At 43.3% G+C, this 19,223-nt stretch overlaps 1 protein-coding gene across 1 annotated transcript in view; it reads right to left on the reverse strand.

Moving 5' to 3' along the window:
• Positions 1 to 7,511: 7,511 nt before the first annotated feature.
• The window catches only part of SLC15A1 (solute carrier family 15 member 1), a 29,722-nt gene continuing 18,010 nt past the window's right edge, over positions 7,512 to 19,223 (reverse strand). The window contains exons 12-23 of the mRNA XM_069970698.1: positions 19,130 to 19,174; positions 18,938 to 18,970; positions 18,761 to 18,849; positions 18,111 to 18,192; positions 17,498 to 17,632; positions 15,207 to 15,368; positions 14,543 to 14,589; positions 14,034 to 14,141; positions 12,160 to 12,253; positions 10,662 to 10,805; positions 8,932 to 9,039; positions 7,512 to 8,334 (exon numbers count right to left, since the gene is read on the reverse strand). Coding sequence (XP_069826799.1) covers positions 8,134 to 8,334; positions 8,932 to 9,039; positions 10,662 to 10,805; positions 12,160 to 12,253; positions 14,034 to 14,141; positions 14,543 to 14,589; positions 15,207 to 15,368; positions 17,498 to 17,632; positions 18,111 to 18,192; positions 18,761 to 18,849; positions 18,938 to 18,970; positions 19,130 to 19,174 — 1,248 coding nt within the window. The 3' untranslated portion in view covers positions 7,512 to 8,133. The remainder of the gene's footprint in view (positions 8,335 to 8,931; positions 9,040 to 10,661; positions 10,806 to 12,159; positions 12,254 to 14,033; positions 14,142 to 14,542; positions 14,590 to 15,206; positions 15,369 to 17,497; positions 17,633 to 18,110; positions 18,193 to 18,760; positions 18,850 to 18,937; positions 18,971 to 19,129; positions 19,175 to 19,223) is intronic.

The raw sequence follows: 19,223 nt of genomic DNA on the forward strand, positions 1-19,223 counted from the left end.
AGGAGAGGCTGATGGTGATAGTAGTCTCTCCTGAGTGTCTCCTCTGTGAGGGGATGCGCTGAGGGCTGCAGAGTGAGAGTGTGCTATACCTGCAGGATGGCTGGATCTTGTCACGGTCACAGGTGGGCACGAGGGATTCTGCAGGTACAGGGGGACCCTCTGGCGCTTCCCGGAGTTGTCTCTCTCATCTGTGGGCTACTGCAGAGGTTCCTGTAGGGGCAGGGCCGCCATCAGGGAATAACTGGCAGTACAGGTGAATGGGGCCTGGCCTATGGGGGGGCCCGGGCCTCCCACACACTTCACTTTGTGAAAAGCCTGGTATACAGACAGTGCAGGGAGAGGGGAGAGCTACTGCAGATGCAAGGGACTATCATGAGGCCCTCCTCCCCCCTGCACTGTCTGTGGACCGGGCTGCAGAATCCCCCCCCTCCCTCCACAATGGACCGGCCCCCTCCTCAGCAGCTCCCAGGCTCGTGCGGAGCTGGTGACTTCCGGCCTGTGTGCTCTACCAGGTGACAGGAAGATGCAGCGGGCCCCCTCTTCTCCCTCCTGCCTCCCCCTCCCATCTCATAAACGTCTCTAGCTGCCGTCTTCTCTGCTGCAAGGTTGGAACATGAGGGGGAGGGGCGGAGCCGCTGTGTGAGGAAGGAGAGAGGGGAGGGAGAGAGAGAAAAAATATCCTGGGATAGTATATAAATTTGCTACTGCTGAACCAGTCCCTACCGTACTGACAACTCGGCTCTGCTGTGCCTGACCAATGTAACCGACAACTCGGCTCTGCTGTGCCTGACCAATGTAACCGACAACTCGGCTCTGCTGTGCCTGACCAATGTGACCGACAACTCGGCTCTGCTGTGCCTGCCCAATGTGACCGACAACTCGGCTCTGCTGTGCCTGACCAATGTAACTCGGCTCTGCTGTGCTTGACCAATGCAACAATGCGTCTGAAGCACTGGAGGCCGGCCGGCTTGCCCCAGTGGGAGGGAATTCCCTCCCCTCTATGACGGGGCTCCATTATAATCAATGGAGCCGCGTCATAGGGGGGGCGGGGGATTCCGCCCACTGGGGCAAGCCGGCCCGCCTCCTGTGCTTCAGACCCAGCCCAGTACCCGTGGATAGAACGACGCCGTACATGGGAACCGGGCCGCAGTTCTAAAAACGTACCACGGCACCGGCTTCACCGTGATGGCGGCGTTCTATCCGTGGGTCATATTAAAGAGGATGTGTGTGTGTGTGTTGATTTCTGTGGACATGGAGTCTGGAGGGGTGATGCTGTATGGCTATCTGTATATTATATCCAGGCTGTATGGTATGTGTATACTATATCCAGGCTGTATTGTATCTGTATACTATATATATATATATATATATATATATATATCAGCAGCGGCTGACCAGGCATGCTGGGGGTTGTAGTTGCAAAGCAGCGCATGCTGGGGGTTGTAGTTGTACAGCAGCGGCTGACCAGGCATGCTGGGGGTTGTAGTTGCACAGCAGCCGCAGACAGCACATCTAACTTACAAATTTCAATTTGTAAGTTAAGTGTGCTGTTTGTCTGCCAATGCATCCCCGCCCCAGCTAGCCGGGAGTGTTGTGCCCTGTGCCAACCACACAGGTCGCACCCCCCAAAGGCCAGCCCTGAGTCAAAGATACGTTCCATATTTTTCGTTAGTGGGGGGGGGGCCCAGACAATTTGGCTGTATGGGGCCCCGAAAATCCTGATGGCGGCCCTGTGTAGGGGGGCTGCACCTGTGTGTAAGGTGGTCAATGGTGTGGACCTGTAGTTCCCCCTGGGGCCAACCCCAAATACTGCTATCCGCTACAATGGCCCTTGATGGTGGTGTGGTGCAGATAACCAGGACAACAGGGAGACAAGTAGGGAGGCAGTGCAACAATAACTCCTTTACTTATAGACTTGCAGGTGGTTTCACAGTCTTTTGGCATACAGCAGTTGATACTAGCGGCCTTGCCTGGGTTACTGTGCTTGTGGAGAGTCTGGTGGTGTGTGGAGAGATGATCTGCCTCAGATCCTGGTCTGTCAGTACGTGTGGGACGCTGGTGGGCACTGTGATCCTGTGGACCTCTTCCCCAATGGTGCTTGCGTCTGTCTTTCCCTCCCTGTCAGCTAGGGAGCTTCCTGCTTAGGTTACTGGGTCGGGCATTAGGCCACATCTTTTGGGTCCCAGAGGTATCCAGGGGTCCTAGTAAATCTTACCCCCCGAATTCAGGAAGATGGGTGCAGAGGCCTACGTTAACTCTGCTCCCTTTTACAGCCAAGTCCACTAAGGGTGTCGGTCTTTAGGATTCCCACTGACTGTATATGTGCTGGCCCTTTCCTGAGGGGGCACCTGACAAACTGTCTCTCAAAGTCTCTCTTTTCCTCTCACCTCCAGCTGTTTTCTTTGGCTGCTCTGTTCTTGTTCCCCTTAGCAGCTTTGCTCTGTGGTGACGGTCTCTCATGAGGTGATGTTGTTCCTTCAGCAGCTAGTCACTTGTCTCAGCTATGCACTGCAACTGCCATCCTTATATAGGGGACCTATTTGCATAGCCCCACCCCCTTCTAGCAACTTCCTAGGCTTACCACACTACCTAGAGCAGGTTCCACTAAGGACAGTAGGTGTCGCTGTTGTGTGGTGTGCAGTGAAAAGCATGTAACCCATTCTCTGCCTGCCAGTTACTGGTACAGAGAAATACACATAACAGTTCAATATAAGACATATTAACTCCTAAAATATATAACAAAACACTTGTTGACAGGTGCCATCCTCAGCCCAGCCACAGGGATTACACTCTGGTATACTACAATAGAAGTTCACAAAATGTGTCCAACCTTTAAAGCGTAACTATAATTGAAGAGGCCAAAAAATGAAATTTCTCAAATACAAAGCCCACATGTTACCCTTTAAAAAGAGCCCTAATTTGCGTAGATATCTTGTGTTCTTGCAGCGATATCTCTAGTTGTTGGGCTTAGAAATAAAAATGAATTTTTCTCTGGTCTGTCTAAAAGTGGGTGTGGCCTCCTTTCTCCTCCCTCCCTCATGAATGTCCTGAGGTCCCTCCATCCACTGACTGCTGACCAGAGCAGAAGGTATCAAACACAGTGTGATTAGATGCAGACCCCTGCAGATGGCAAGCAGAGCTGGGGGGGGGTCCCCTAGCCTTCCTCCGGTCCCCTAGCCCTGCTCCGGTCCCCTAACCCTGCTCTCTGGTGCGTACATACACCATGCCGCAGGAAAGCTCTGATAAAGCTGTCAGGCGGCTCTCCCATACATAGACTAGAGCTTCCCCACTGACATCCTGTCACCTACCACTGCTGCTGGGTGCCAGTATCTTTACAACTTGGCATGGTGTATGTACAGGAGAGCTGCCTGTCAGCTGTACTGGAGCCCTCCGGCGGCATGGTGTATGTACGCACCGGTACAGCTGACAGGCAGCTCTCCTGAACATAGACCATGCCAAGTTGTAGAGATGCCGGCACCCAGCAGCAGCAGTGGTAGGTGACAGGATGGGGAAGCTCTGGTCTATGTACGGGAGAGCCGCCTTACAGCTGTATCAGAGCTTTCCCGCGACATGGTGTATGTACGCACCAGATAGGAGATCTCCAGTACAGCTGTCCAGCGGCTCTCCTGTACATACACCATGTCGAGTTGTAGCAAAAATTCCTGCACCCAGCATCAGGGCTAGAGGACCGGACGGAAGTGGGGAGGGTTTTGCTGGGCACACAGCTTATCCTGCTCTTCTCCGGTAAAAAGCACAGCGGCCGGCTCGGGAGCGCGCCAGAGCCAAGTGACATCACGGAGACCTGACGGCGTCCCTAGCAACCAGGGACGCCGTGGTCCCACGTGATTGTCAGCCGGCCATCACGCAGCTGAATTGCCTTGCACTCAGGCGGATCAGCCTGCCACTCAGCCTGCAGTGCACCAGCTGCAGTGTGGCTGGATTCAGGAGGCCGGACCTATCAGCCCTTGGTCCGGGCTCCTGGGGCAGTATAAAGTTAAGTGCTAGCCAGTATGTGATCGCTGGCTATTAGGCTAACTCCTGATCCCAGCTCCCCGTGTCTTCTCCTGCGTACCCCGTCCCTATTCCTTCCTGCCTTACTTACTCGTTATTCTGACCTCTGCCTGACTCGTGACTATCCGTTGTATTGCTGATTTTGTGATTTTGTACTGCGTTGCCCGTGTGGTTTGACCTGGCTTGTCCACTACTCCTAATTGTGTTTTGTCTGTCCGTTTTGTTCTGTGTCTTACATACGTAGCGTAGGGAACGTCTTTGTGGTTGTCCGCGACCGCCTAACGTCGATTGAGGCAAGTAGGCAGGGTCAGTGGCTGGATTCAGATCTAGGGCCCACTGTCTATTGTCCTGTCTGTACCTGCCAGTCCTGATATGTGAGTCTCAAAATTGTTAACGCCTAGTAAAAATCTATATTCTTTTCTTTACCACCAGTTCTACAATAATGTTTGTCTCATCTTAAAGGGAACCAATCACACACAAATTGGCCATAAAGATAAGGAAACGTGCTGGTACATCAGCCAGCACGCTTCCTAACCATCCCCCTGTCCCCTCCGTCCCATGAACATTCAGCCCGCAAAGTTAGTTTAATAGTGTCCCGCGCTGTATGCAAATTACCATGTAAGTAGTCAAGGTGGGCGGGCGGCTGGTCAAGTAGTCCCGGTGGGCGGGGGCTTCGTCATGTAGTCACAGGCTCCTGGGCCGCCTCCGGTGCTGTAATCACGCCCCTCCGGGCGTGTTGTAAAGCGGCTCCTGGTGACGTCACTCGGGGGGGCCGGCATTGCACGTCGGCCACGCCGACGTCTTTACTAAGCTGCGCGTGCGCAGTACAGTGGGTGAAGCCGCTGCTGTACTACGCCGCGCAAGCGCAGTACAGCAGCGTCTTCTCAGGCTGCACTGCGCATGCGCAGCTTAGTAAAGACGTCGGCGTGGCCGACGTGCAATGCCGGCCCCCCCGAGTGACGTCACCAGGAGCCGCTTTACAACACGCCCGGAGGGGCGTGATTACAGCACCGGAGGCGGCCCAGGAGCCTGTGACTACATGACGAAGCCCCCGCCCACCGGGACTACTTGACCAGCCGCCCGCCCACCTTGACTACTTACATGGTAATTTGCATACAGCGCGGGACACTATTAAACTAACTTTGCGGGCTGAATGTTCATGGGACGGAGGGGACAGGGGGATGGTTAGGAAGCGTGCTGGCTGATGTACCAGCACGTTTCCTTATCTTTATGGCCAATTTGTGTGTGATTGGTTCCCTTTAAGTCAAAATCTGTAGACCTAGAAGGCTAGGAAAACTTTAATGTTGCAAATGGCCAGACACAGGGAAACCTTCATACAGTTTGTCATTTTGTTAGATTATGTGTATAGTGTTGTGTTTTCTGTACCAGTCTTCTGTTTTATTTCAGTTATTTTAGTTCAATTCAGTAAATTTACCAACCACATCTGCTGAAAGTTTGTTTCAAGCATCTACTACTCTTTCAATAAAGTCATATTTTTTCATGTTGTTTTAAATCTTTCCTTCAACTAACCTTAGATTGTGTCCCCTTCTTATTGTATTCAGTTTCTTGTTTAATGTTAAAAACACTTCCCTCCTGAACCCTTTTTAACCCTGTAACATATTTAAAGGTTTCGATCATGTCCCCCCTTTCTCTTCTTTCCTCCAGACGTATTTAGATCTTTATTCTTTCCTGATACTTTATGGTTTATGCTTCAGACCCTCCACCATTTTTGTAGCCCGTCTTTGCACCCATTTTATTTTATCAATATCTTTTTTTAGGTGAGGTCTCCAGAACTGGACACAGTATTCCAGATGTGGTCTCACTAAAGCCCTATACAGGTGGATCACAATCTCCCTCTTCCTACTGGATATACAACAGACTCTTGTGGCACAGCACTTGTAACCATTCAGGACCCATCGCCTAATTCAACTTTTGTCAGCGACCACCTTATCTCCATTAGGGTACGTTTACACTTTCCAGATCAGCAGCGTATTTTCTGCTGCAGATCCGCAGCAGAACCGCAGCAGATTTCATTTAAATAACTAAACACAGCATCAAATCTGCACCATCAAATCTGCTGCGGATCTGCTGCAGATCTGCTGCGGATCCTGCAGGTGTGAACATACTCTTAATAAATGTATTCTCCCCATTTCTTATTTTTGTAATGCTGCAGTTTTTCTTCTTCTCCCTGTCACCAATATAACTGTAGAAGGTTTTCTTCCCCTCCATTACAGATTTGGCCATTTCTTCCCCTTTTCAGGCTTTAGAAGCATTTATAAGTTGTTTTGCCTCCTTGTCCAATTTTATCAAATCTCTTTATATCTCTCTTAGACTGACTTTTTTTATCCTTTTTCTATAATGGTTTCTTCTTTCTTTTACTTTGGCTAATTTCTTATACATATAGTCTAGTTACCTTTAATATGGAATTTTTAAAGTAGTCTGGAAAGCATGAGATGTTTTTTGGGGGGATTTGCTACTGCTCTGGAAGTTCCTGTCACAGACAGAGGTGTCAGCAGAGACCATCAGACTGTAAAGAATACACCACTTCCTGCAGGACATATAGCAGCTGATAAGTACTGGAAGACTTGAGATTTTTAATAGAAGTAAATTACAAATCTATATAACTTTCTGGCACCGGCGCTATCGCGGCGGCCCGCCATTGAGGGTGAGGGCCTGGCTGCAGATAGCAGCCGGTCCTCTCCCGCTATGGGGTGGGCTCAGCTCGTGAGCCCACTCCATAGCCCAAGACCGCGCCAGGGCGTACATTTACGTCCTCTTGCGTTAAGGCCCAGGCAGTGAGGGCGTAAATGTACGCCCTGTGTCGTTAAGGGGGGTTAACCCCTAAGTGCCACAATGTATAGTGATCGCAGCATTTAAGTTTGTCAGAGCCTTGCCTGTCACTGACCGATCGACATCCTTACAGTGTGTGACAGTGTGAACCCATTAGTTTCCAGGGCAGCCGGAGGCCTTCTGCTTGCCTATATGCTGTCTGAGTGATCGGCAATCTGCTCTTAGAGTGTTTAAAGAGTTGTTTAAAATGTTTTTAGAAATAATACAAAGCCCCTCCCCTAATAAAAGTTGCAATCACTTTCTTATTATTTTTCAAAGAGACCTGTCAATCAGAACACAGCAGAGACAATTAGTGAATAGACCACAGCATGGAAAGTGCAGGGAGAACTGAGAAAACATGGACTGGATCACAGTAGACATAGGCAAATTACAGAAGAAAACCAGGCACGGACTTAATGCCAGAAGCAGAGGTCGGATCTTCACCGCAGAGGGTGGCACTGATACCTTTTCAGACATGATCATGACAACATACCTCCTCCTCGCCTTGGTGTACACCATGGAAAAGGTGCAGATTTTTGTGACTTCTGTGCCTTTTCTCTGGGTGCAATTAATATATCTCCCCAAATTTATCACAGAAAAAAAAAAAACCCAGAATTACTCAGAAGTTACACATCATATTAGAAAAATAGGGCTCAGTCATTATGGCCAAATTGATGGTCAATAGTTTATTTTCCGAGAGAGTCTCTTCAATACTATGGTTCAGGAGGCAAATTTGTATTAAATTATTTTATACATTTAATTGTTCTTAATTGTTACAGTGCTACTATTTAATCACAAACTTATATCAAAAGCTCAAGAAGGCTGAAAACACCACACAGTTTCGTTTTTTGGAAAACCGACACAGCAATTTTTGTGACAAAACCAGAAGAAGATCCAACAGGAAAGAGAAGTAGAATCCTCCCATTATATTTTCCATCCCATTTGCATCCACTTCTCGTTCTGGCACAAAAACTGCACTGGAAATTTAAGAAAAAAACTGCCGTGTGTGATTCCAGCTGAACAAAGATTTTACCTTATATGTCTCAGGCTATTGAATGATCCATATATGAACATATAGGTTTGTACCTGAAGTTTTGGGCATTGTACAAGTGAAGGGTTTATAAATACGATGCAACAAATAGTAAATTTTATCAATGTCATCAATGTGGTTGGACTTTACAACTGCATATTTTAGTATCTTATCCTTTTATCTGGAATTGGAATTGGTCTTTCTGGTCATTGTCCACATCCAGGAAAGCCTAAGTACAATTTTTTTTTTACAGGACAGTCATGTTACATTTTTGTTTGTGAATAAGGTCCATCTGAAACTTCAAAGCCCATTGCCTCTATTTCTTTTTCTTTCTTTTTCTTTCCATCTGAATCAAACTGGGCTTCAATTTCTGTAGGGTCGATGTAGGTGTAAAAATAGGCCATGATAGCGAAGATGATGCAGACCGCCACTAGCAGAGCAGCAAAGAGAATGTACTCGGCCCACTGTGGAAATATTAAGAAGGAGAAGGTTAAACACATACACATTACTTTGTCCAGGAATGACTGATACAGTTGACTGAGGTTGGAGGTCCCTGCTCAGTCTCAACCAATCTCCTCTTTAGCTAAGAGAGGGATAACCTGTAGAGAAGTAATGTATAGTATGTAATGTATAGAGAAGTATAGTATAGTGATGTATTATCTGCAGTTTCGTTTGCATTGTTTGGACAACAAGAAAAAGCTGTCAAGTTTCCCTAAGGAGCCTTAGCGCATGGATTTTTGTGATTGGTTGAGGCTTCTATCTTTGTGTGCTCTTAATATATAGAGTATTTATATCAGTAAGTGCTCGATTATTTGATACATAAACCAAATCTCCTGCATAGATATACCATAGATTATACTATGCTGACTACCTCCTGCTTTCACCAGACTGCACACTACTGTACATTAAACTTTATAATTAGTTATTATACAGTATGCTCTATGCACCACCTAGTGGCCAATGTGTGCAGTCACCATGTTAGAAGATAGCTGTTCACACTCCGCTGTTTAATATTAGGTAATATAGGTGATAATGTAACTGATAACAACAAAATCCTTTACCTGTTCGCTGAGTCCCTGGGCACCGGCCACAATAAGGACAATAATATTACCGACAGCCACGGTTAGGAGCCATCCTGCCTGCAGCACAGATTTCATGTTGGATGGAGCCTGTCACAAATAGGAAATGAACCATTATTAGAACTGTAAAACTAGTAAAATTTTACCCAGTGTGAATTATCATTTTCCATAGACTTAAATACACAGTAATGAAAAGCGGCTGTTATTTGAGTCATTTTTAGGTTATGACTGGATTTTAGTGTGAAAGGACAGCCTATCTATTATCTATTGATAATGACAGCTGCAAATAATGATCATTATATGCAACCATCATTATCAATAGTTGCTGCAGCAAACTGCAAGTGCCATATAGCATTTTATTTTTTTATTATTATTATTATTATTTTAAATGAGGTTCTTAGCAAACCGTTTGTTCCAACTCACCACGTTAAGGTGCCCTCAGAGAGATGGACCTACACTAGCAATGGCCTAGTGTTAGTGTGAATGTGTGGGCTTTAATTGCTTTGTTATGTTTCATCATTATCGATAGACGGACATAATTTCATGCTAATATCCTGTAGTAGGAACATGGCGTTAGGCTATGGTCACACACACTGTCTTTTTTTTGGCTGTTTGATGCTAGATAACAGACAAATGATGACTATTTGTTGTCACAAGGCTGAGACAATGTGAACAAAGCCTAAGGATGTCACATGTCACTGCAATGCTGTACAGATCACTTTACAGCAGCTTCCTCTTATCACCACAGACAGAAAATTAAGTCTCATCTTAGTTTTAGCCCCAGTAGTGAGAATAAAAACTGCAAGATTTCAGAATTATTTCATAATATAGACAGTAAAATGGAAAATTAAAAAAGAGTCATCAAAAATTCAAAAAGGGGGACATTACACAGGTGGTTTTAATGTTATGGCTGTTTGTATATAACACGTGTAACAACAAAAGCATCTGGCAGGTGACATTCCATGTTGTAGTGTATGATGAACAGAATCTATAGACATTGTAACTACATCTATTTCCACCTCAGGAAAGCTGTATCTATAGTAGCATCATTACTTTATCAGCCTAAGGCTATGTTCACACTACGTAAAACTACGGCCATAGTTCTCACCGCAGAACTACAGCCGTAGTTTTGAGGGGTGGAACATAGCCTTATTTTCAATGGGATCCCGGTCGGAGCGTACACATATCGTATGCGCTCCGGCCGGGATCCCATGCGGCGCCGGAAAAAACTGACATGTTAGTTTTCTGCGGCTGGAATTCACTGAATTCACTGAAAGACCTGTCAGTTCACACAGTGAAGCAAGCGGCTCCGGCCGCTTGCTTCACTGTGGGCTATGGGAAGCTCTGATGCAGGCGCATGCACCCGCATCAGAGCTCTGCGCCCGGAAAGATCACCCGGCCGGTACTTAACACACGGAACAACCGGGTATTCACGTAGTGTGAACATAGCCTAATACCCCAAGGCTGTCCTGTATGTTTGAAGGGGCCTACTAACCAGTTACTATCATTTATCCTGCAACCTTATTGTTGGGACAGTTTTTTCAGTCATATTTCACAGGAACCAAATGAGACTCTATGGAAGGCATTACATATTTTTTCAAACCATTTTTACATTTAAATGTTTGAGCAAACTAAATATAAGCTGCACACCGTATATAAAAAGATAGAGGCTGAGCATGTGCTTCTCTACATTCTCGTCTTCTACAACTTACCTGAGAATATGAGAATTCTAATCCTGTTACAGAGAAGACAACCTCCCCAGCAGTAATAAGGAAATACTGAGGAATCTGTAGAGCCATGTGGACTGTGTTGGCTTGCATATCCTGGATGTAGTCTATGTCCATTGTGGTTGCACACTGTGAAATCGAGAGCAAAGAGCAGTTATTTAGATATGTGTTAAGCAACAATAAATCTAAATATATTTCATATTTTATATTAATATATATTTTCAGGTATTTTTCTTAAACAGATCTGCATAACGTACAAGACTTAAAATTTAGACTAGGCCATGTAAACATGACAATAGAAAAAGTGAAAAAGTGGCATAAAATATTCACATGTGGCATGACTGGCATTTTGGCTGCCTTAGATATATCCCCCTATGTTCACGTGTAGATATTTGGGCCATATTATCTAAAATGGGACTAGAGCTGTTTCAGTAGCCAAAAAGTGCTAAAAAATTTATCCTAAAGATGTTAAAATAAAAAAATGCTAAAAATGTTATAGAGACATGTCAAAAGCTTTAATCGGTCTGTGTCTGTCTGAGCGGTCCTCTCCCATCTCTGTGTCACGTGATGAGTTAGGTTCCTAAGGTCTGACTGTTCTGGAACCCGATGCTCTTCTGACACAGAGTGGTGAGTGGACCTTGGTTCTCTCTAGCTTTCCTAATCGGTACACGTCTGAACACTCAGACCTGGACTGATCAAAACTTTTGACATGTCTCTATGACATATCAAAAGTTTTTTAATGATGACAGGTGCACTTTAAGACCTATTTGCCTGTAAACCAGCCATTTTATAAAGCTAAAAATTAGTTTTAAACGTGGTGTGTAAACTCAGCTTTAATAAAATAATACAAAAATACGTCTGTAATTTTGAGGCAAAAATATGTATTTTCAATGCAATAATGTGCTCCATTGAAGTCAATGGGAAACTGGAAGGCAGTGCACATAAAGTATAGAGTAATGGCCGTAATTGATTACATTTGTCAGGCTATGCTCACACCCTGTATACTAAATGTAAAATATGGCCTTAATTTTAAAGTAAAAATACAGCTGTATTTTCAATATAATAATACGTTCAATTGAAATCAATGGGAAGGTTGCCGGCAGTGCAGACACAGAATAGAATTATGGTGCATTTACACAGACAGATTTATCTGACAGATTTTTGAAGACAAAGCCAGGAGCAGACTATAAACAGGAAACAGGTCATAAAGGAAAGACTGAGATTTCTCTTTTTTTAAAATCCATTCCTGGCTTTGGCTACAAAAATCTGTCAGATAAATCTGCCCGTGTAAACGTACCGTAACAGACATAATTGATGACAACCATCCAAATAATGAACATGCTCGTTATTTACCACCTGCTTTAGCAACAAACTGCCATTTTTTTTACCTGTTCACACATTGCTTTGTTTTCACTCAAAATTACAGCTGTATTTTGGTATATCTTACTGTGTGGCTGAAGCAAGCTCCACTACTATTACTAACCTCTTTAATGATTATTTTATAAGAGCTTCCAAAAAGGAACTTCATTGAGTCCACAGAACAGTTTGCACTTAAAGCGAAACCCTCTATCTTTTTCCTGTATAATACCAAACAACAGAAAAGAAATGTATAACAAACCATTTAAATTGATAATATTCTAAGCATAACATTATGTGATTGTGCTGCAATACAATACAGATAACTGATTTATCTAGGTCACATAAAAATGATAGGGGGGCTTATATGTAATGCTGAGGCTGCCCACAGACACAGCTTTTTGGGGGGTTTTTCCTCCACAAAAACGGCCAATGCAGCATGTGTCTTTTTTTCATGTGTTTGCATTTTTATTGAAGTTTTTTTCTGCCGTTTTTGTGTTTATGTGATTTGTGTATGTGCTAACTATGACATTTTCTGGGTCTACGCTTCATCATTGAAGTCCGTGTTCGGGTTCAAATGCCAACCCGAAGGCACCTGCTACAGAAAGGAAGTTTTCTGTGAGTTTTCTGTGTGCCAGATCGCTGGGAGGTGGGTGGGCAAAGAGTGATAGTCTGGTCCCCAGGGGGTTAAGTTAACCCCCCTGTGGGCTAGACTGGGCTCCGTTAGCGGGAACATTGGGTTAAACTTACCCTAGGATTCACAGGCCCATTGGCAGAATCCTGGCTGCAGCCACAAGATTGGCAGAGCTGAGAGCCAATGGCTGTTTGCTATGACAGTCCACTGTTTTTACCTATAAGGAGCCCTTATATTTAAATATATAGGTGCAGGAGCATACTATCTTCTGCTTAACCCCTTATGTACTGCAGCGTGTAAGTGACCAAAAGCTCAGAAGACAATGAAATATGCTTTACTGCTCATGCACTGATAACCCCTGACCTCTGCATTGAGCTCTGCACATTTTCCTTTCCTACTTGATTGCACAGCTGGAGAACAGAGGTCAGGGGTTATCAGTGCAGTGAAGCAGAGATCTCTGTCTTCTGCTTGTTAACCCTTTTTTTGTGTTGTAAACATTGGTTCACTTACACACTGACATAATAGGTTGAGCAGAAGGACACACGCTCTTACCTTCTCCCCCAGGCCCCCCTCCTGCACAGGCCCCATAGCAACTGCCTACCCTGCCTTTATGGTAGCTACACCACTGCCTCCCGGTGTCCGGGTGGTGTTTACAGCTAATCAGCGGCCTAGGCGGGACCCTACTAGACCTGCTAATTGGCTGAGCAGAGAATTTTGGCTGATCGAATATTTGAAGAGCCAGCTGGGCATACATTAAGCTCAGTGTGCCTGGTCTGGTGAAGAAAGAAGATGCTTCCTGCCTTTTTTGTGTATTTCTCCTTTTTTTTCCTGTCCAGGAAAAATGGAAGTGTGTGAACGTAGCCTTTTTTCCTGTTTGTTACACTCCTGATTTTGGCTACAAATACTGATAAAATTTTCTGCTCGAACATAGCCTGAGGATGCCTTCACACGTACCTGATCCGCAGCGGATTTCATGCTGCGATTTTGCAGCGAACTCCGCCGTGGATCCATGTAGTGTGAAGGTCTATGGGTTATATATATTATATATTTTACTTGTCAACTCAGAAATATTTCCAGCAAGAGAAAGAATATTAAATTAGCTTATGATGTGGTAATGGAAAATGCTAGTGTCAAATCTAGATAATTTCCACTGTCACCAGAGATTACTACTAAATCACCTGGAATAAACACTAAAACTACAGATCCTGGGGGAACATCATTAGGGATCAAAACTAAACTGCTGGATCAATGTAGAGGAACAACTAAACTGTAGGATCACCAGTTATGGGTGCTGCTTTACTAGCTGCCCACACTCAATCACACACACTTTTGAATGTATTTACAGTTTAAGTTAAAGTAAGACTTACACTCCCAAGGTTAAATTGGTATAATTGGAGAAGCTGAATGGTTCAAGGACACCAATGCTTTTTCCATTCACATGCACATCAATAGTTTCTTGCAGGTTATTGATAAACCTAAAACAACAGATTTTACATGAAATTTTATGTATTACTCTTTGGGGCACATTTATCTTCTGCACAACTCTTTCGCGAATGCATTTTATTTTTCGTGCTGCGGAAAAAACCCAAACGATACACAAAATTTTTCAGTAGGTGCACTGTCCTTGATAATATGTGTGCAATCTTTGTGCGAAATTTGTCGCTAAAGTAGCTGGACTAAAAATTATGCCAGGGTAGGAGTAGAGTACTACTGTGCCAAAACTGAAAAATTGCACCTGATGAATGAAACCATGCCCCCTCCAAATGTAAAAAAGGAAAAAATGGTGTAACCAGGGCAAAATGCCCAAAAGTCCAGGTACAGTACTTTAATAACTGGAAGTGGCATTAATGAAGAGGGATACTGAATAAAAACCTACATTATTGCATTGCTTCCTTCTTCAGGTTTAGAGGTTAAGTCTTTATTCTAGAAAAAAACAAACAGTACAAATGTTCATTATATGTTATGAAGACATAAAAATGTAATCCAATTTATAGGCTTTTAACAAAATACACACAAATACACATAAAATGCACTAATTCTCATTTTGCAGCATTGCCTCTATTTTTAGCAGAAGCTGCAATGTACAGCCTGCAATGCCAATAGCAATACATCCTAGCATTTTATACCTAGTCCTGACATGAAAATGCGATGTTGCCCAGCGCTGAATGGAACACTTTTTCGCTATAAATTATCCATAATGTCTTTTTAAATTGACAAAAACAGCAGTGAACCATCCTATAGTAGCTTAACTGTATATAGAAATTAAAGGTGAACAGACTTTGTCATTCTGCTGTTACAGACACATACTGTAGGCATAGAGTTATCAATCTGCCCCTAGCAGCCAATCACAGCTCAGCTTTCATATCTTTATAAGCTCCTGGAAAATGAAAGCTGAGATGTGATTGGTTGCTGTGTAAAAAAAAAACAGACAGCTTCAGGCGGACTGATAAATCAATATAAGTGATACAAATACAGTATATGACATTCTTATGGATATCTGTACAGAAAACTGTTATTGTAATTATTGTAGGGTCACTCACCATCAGTGCCTCCACTGTCTGCACTGTTGCAATGGTCTCATTCCTAACAATGTATGTGTATCGAGTTTTGCCAGGAAGGGCCTTGTGTGCAACTTCTTTAGATACATTTCCATAGGCAAACTTAATGGTGCTGTCAATCGGGAGCGTCTGGTAGTCACTTGCCTAACAACAGGCATAAAAACAGGGGGTCTTTATATTAATATTTACTACAAATGCAGTGTTCTTATAGCTAGTTACTTTATCTCTGAGATAATATCTTATAATTATATTCATAAATAGTCTACAATTTATTCACCATTATCAGATATTTCCAACTATTTACAAACGCTTGTGTTTAGTAGAGACCCCTTCAAGATCCATTCTAGGAACCATAACTTTTCTAGATTTCTGCTAGTGTAGTTGTATAGGGCTTACTATTTTTTGTGCATTGAGATGCTGTACTGTTTTTATGCAACTATAACTGGTTAGTGGGGGTGAAAGGTTCTGAAAATGGCAATACAATTTTGTTTTGTCCTTTTTACGGGCATTTGGAGCGGGGGCACACATATTTTCTATCTCTATTGGTTAGTACCTACCAAAAGCGGTTCAATAAAGGACAACTTGAGAACCTGCGGTTATTTGATAAAAACCAACATCTAGATGAAAATTGGAAGTTGGTTCCATTTAGAAAAAAACTGATTCGGCTAGACTTATAAATCCAGCCTATAACTCTCCTGATGTAGAACCAATTTCATGTTATTCTCCAAGCCTTAAGGCCCTATTACACAGAACGATTATTGGCCGTATTCAGACGATAATTGTCCTGTGTAATAGAAGGGAACGTTCAGCTGACATGAACAATGTCAGCTGATCGTTGCAGTGGTTTGTCTTTTAACATGTTAAAAGACAAACGACTAATATAGCAGCAATTTGCTACTGTCGGCCTGTAGACCGCTGCTATCTTCTATGCGCTGCCCGGATAATCCAACGATCACCCAGACAGCCCCCACTGTACTCACCCGCTTGCCGCCGACGTGTGTCGTAGCGGCTGCAGCGAGCAGGGAAAGCAAGGAGCAAACGAGCGCTGACAGCTGCCCTGTGTAATAGGGGCTTTAGGGTATGTTCACACTGAGGAATCTTCACTGAGAAGTTCTGCGGATTCCGCAGCTTATCACCGCTCATGACCTGTGCACATCTCCGCCCCTGCAATAGACTACATTTTATGGTCGGCCAGGTTTCCACCATCCATCCAAAGAACGAACAGGTTCATTCTTTGGATGGGCGGCGGAATCCGTCCGGATTCCTTAGTGTAAACATACCCTCAGCTTGCAAAATTAGACCCTAATCTAAATTAAGGTGGTAGCTAAGAACCCAAACCACAAAAATATATTTACCAGTGAAACATATTACAAAAAACTTTTCACATACACTTAACATAGGGGGAAAATGTGAAGTACAGTGTATAAATAGCATATAAGTTGCCTAAGAGACCTTTGCTTAGCAAGTATCGTTCAGGGGAATGCATATTTTACTATATTAGAAGGTTTAATTACCACATGCTTGTTTTATGGCAATATTTATAATAATTTTGAAAATGTCAGATCCTGCAACTGCAGCATAAGACATAAGAGAATTATTTTCTTTGTATACATTTTAATACCTTATACAATACACATTTGTATATACAACTTCCAGCAGGCTGTGATAAGCTGCTTGGGGAACACAAATCTCTATGATTAATGTCAATAAGGCTATGTTCAGACTACGTATCAGACCGGCCATCACGGAATGGCCGGTCTCATCTTTAGCACCGCTTAGTTCTGATGCGGGCGCATCCGTGCGTGCCCACATCAGAACTCCCCACTGCACACTATGGAGCGAGCGGCCGGAGCCGCTCGCTCCATTGTGTGCACTGACAGGGTTTTCTGCGGCCGATATTCACTGAATAGCAGCCGCAGAAAACTGACATGTCAGTTTCCTACAGCGCCGCTAGGGATCCCAGCCAGAGTGTATACTACTGTATGTGTAAACACTCTGTCCAGGATTCCATAGATGGCAACGTAATGTATATTTTCGTATTAATCACAGCTGTTGTTGCAATTGGCAACAACGGCCAGACTTTTACGAAAATATACGTTGTGTGAACATAGCCTTACATTGTAGGTACTGGAGCTGGGACAACCAGTTTAAAAGTAAGGAGCCAAGTTATGGAGGAAGGAACAGCCATACTTCAAAATAATGGACTTTTCACAAAATAAATTAATTCTTAAAATATTTTAAAAAGAAAGAAATGAGTAGAAGCCTTGCCTTACCATTAAAGAAGACACAGGTGGTATCTGAGGAGGTGTATTGGTGTTATCTGTATATGAAACAGTCAGGTTGGTTGCACCTAGATTTATAACTTTAACTTGTATCTGATTGCTGTTTGGGAAGTTCGGAAGAGTTTTCTGTAAATAAATGCATAGTGTGAATGTTAGATTTAATACCAAGGTAATATGGATATGATAGATGCTTTATAATCCATCAGGATTAGAGATGAGAGAACTTGTCAAAAGTTTGGTTTGGCGGGTTTGCCGAACCGAACTTTTATGTAAAGTTTGGGTCCTAGAGACAAGAGTGAAAGCTCGCTCAATCAATCAATCACAGGCAGCGGAGCTGTCCTGTCACAGTCAGCCTGTGATTAAATGGTTTCACAAATTTTCCCCTTATAGCTTACACTTCTATTCGTGAAACTGTAAAACTAAAATATATGATCATATTAGTTTTATATAAATCAATATCAGAACTTTTCCCTTACTTCATAGGCCTCATATCCGCTCTCATAGCAACTGTCCTGATTTTCCCTTTGCTTTCTTTTAGATTCTGGATAGTTATCATTTTTGTGTCTGTAGGAGATTTAATTTTTCAATAACTGTTATTACTCACATCAATCTCTAGCTGTACAACAGCAGCGACAACAAACGCCATGGCAGCCAGGAACATGCCCACAGTCATCTTCTTCAGAGGTCTGCAGATGCAATCAGGGAGTAATACACATTACAGAAGTTCATTTATTTTACCCTAGTGGCAGTGCTGCATTCATGACAGCACAGTCAATGTTCACAACCTACGGGCAGTCTACTAATGGCTCCAATTCACATAATGTAAAAATTAGCAACTGTGCAAATAGTCTTTATTAAAAATATCATGATGTTTTTTGTATAAAGGTCCAGTGTGCTTCAATATAGCACAATACACGTTAGATTGGTTTAGACAACTTTTCACTAATGTGTATGGGGTCCTTTATGTTCTTCCATTCCCCCTTCTTCCCAACCCACTATCACTGCTGGAACTAACTACACCCAGTGTTTTTATAGTCTGCAACCATGGAGATGCATAGGTCTACATAGTGAACACAAAATCCCCTATGCTATCGAGGGACCTCTGCTGATCTCAAGAACAGAGATGCAATCGTCCAGGCAATAATCGGAACACTCAGCGTGCTTGCACTGCACCTGTACCCTGCGCTCTGTTCAATGTGTGCATAGCCTTCTATTGAAGAACATAGATTTGCCAATTTATCCTTCCATACTTACGTGAAATTTAGCTTGCATTTCTTAATGAGGGGATATAGTACAATGTCAACCAGTGGTACAAGAATTATAATTAAGATTGGATTCACAGTCTACAATAAAAAATAAAGGGGAATGTTATGAAGCTGAAAAAGGTGACTTACCTATTTATTTTAATTGAACAATGGAATGTTAACTTACCTGCATTTGATCTGGCATAATCTGAATGGCACCCTGAAAATAAAGAAGCAACATAGATATTACTGTTACTGATTTCAGTTTGCAAATAAGTAAATATATCTGATAGATTTTTTTAATGTGTGTTATGCCTCCAAATAATATCCTTTAGAATCCTTTTAGGCCATTATTGTCAGCATCTTATAGGTTACTTACAAAATTTCCATCCATGGTGGTAGCTTGCAGAGTCCATCTTGAACCCTTACAAAATAAAGAGATACATGAATTATATATATATATATATATATAT

This window comes from Dendropsophus ebraccatus, chromosome 5 (assembly GCF_027789765.1).
Source record: "Dendropsophus ebraccatus isolate aDenEbr1 chromosome 5, aDenEbr1.pat, whole genome shotgun sequence".
Taxonomy (NCBI): Eukaryota; Metazoa; Chordata; class Amphibia; order Anura; family Hylidae; genus Dendropsophus; species Dendropsophus ebraccatus.